The sequence below is a fragment of the Histoplasma capsulatum genome, genomic scaffold, assembly GCF_000149585.1.
Source record: "Histoplasma capsulatum NAm1 scaffold_1 genomic scaffold, whole genome shotgun sequence".
Lineage (NCBI taxonomy): Eukaryota > Fungi > Ascomycota > Eurotiomycetes > Onygenales > Ajellomycetaceae > Histoplasma > Histoplasma mississippiense.
Genome location: NW_001813982.1, coordinates 6,899,139 through 6,900,010, shown reverse-complemented (window position 1 = coordinate 6,900,010; position 872 = coordinate 6,899,139). Strand labels below are relative to the sequence as shown.

Here is an 872-nt window from a genome sequence, read left to right as displayed (position 1 = left end):
CTCGCCCAAATCACGCGCATCGAACGCAAAGCCTTCCTCGTCTCCGAGGCCTTCGATTTCTCCGACCCGTCGCTCTGGCGCCGCAGAACTAACACGCACGATCTGTATGCGACGGTTGCAGGTGATGCAGATATAGCTGCGTCTACGTCTACGTTTACGTCTACGTCTACGTCTATGGCTGTTTCCACCATCGCAAAGGGACCCAAGAAGAGATCGTCAACCGCCACAGCCCCATCCCCAGCCGCAGCCACGGTCATAGCCTACGCCCTCTACGTCCGCCAAAGGGGCATCGCGCTCCTGCACAAGCTGTGCGTCGCAGAGCCCTTCCGCGGTCAGGGCGTTGGCAGACAGTTGCTGACGCATGTGATTGGGCTGCAGCGGAGCCAGCGGAGCGGAAGGGGCTGTCTGGTTGTGCAGCTGTGGGTGGATGAGAAGAGGGAGGCGGCGCGGCGGCTGTATGGGAGCTGTGGGTTTGTGGAGGTGGAGGTGGTGGAGGATTATTATGGGCCCGGGAGGAAGGGTTTGAGGATGGTGTTGGGGTTGGAGGGGGATGGTGGATGATGGGGGGGAAGGTGTGTTGTTCTGCAGCAAGAGCTGAGTTCTCTAGAAATATTCTATATCCTGTCTACTATGAAGCCATCACTTCACATCATACATCATGTATGTATGTACTCACTGTTGGCAACCAGGGGGTCTTATGATTTGGCGTGTGAAGCGCAACGGATGTCTAGCCCATAAACTTATGTCTATGGCCAAGAGACAGCAAGGCGGGGAGAGTGGAGATTGCTCCGAAGAGCTGACAAGAAAAGGGGATTATTTTGACTGGCAATCTCAACGCAAAGTGAGCTGAGGATAGATAGTAAGCAACTAAA

At 55.3% G+C, this 872-nt stretch overlaps 1 protein-coding gene across 1 annotated transcript; it reads left to right on the top strand.

Annotated features, from left to right (window-relative positions):
- Window positions 1–174: 174 nt before the first annotated feature.
- On the top strand, window positions 175–850 carry HCAG_01961 (conserved hypothetical protein; the record flags this gene model as incomplete). The annotated part of the gene is made up of 2 exons (XM_001544864.1): window positions 175–466; window positions 690–850. 2 exons carry the CDS (start codon window positions 175–177, stop codon window positions 848–850), a joined length of 453 nt encoding a protein of 150 aa, XP_001544914.1.
- Window positions 851–872: the final 22 nt, after the last annotated feature.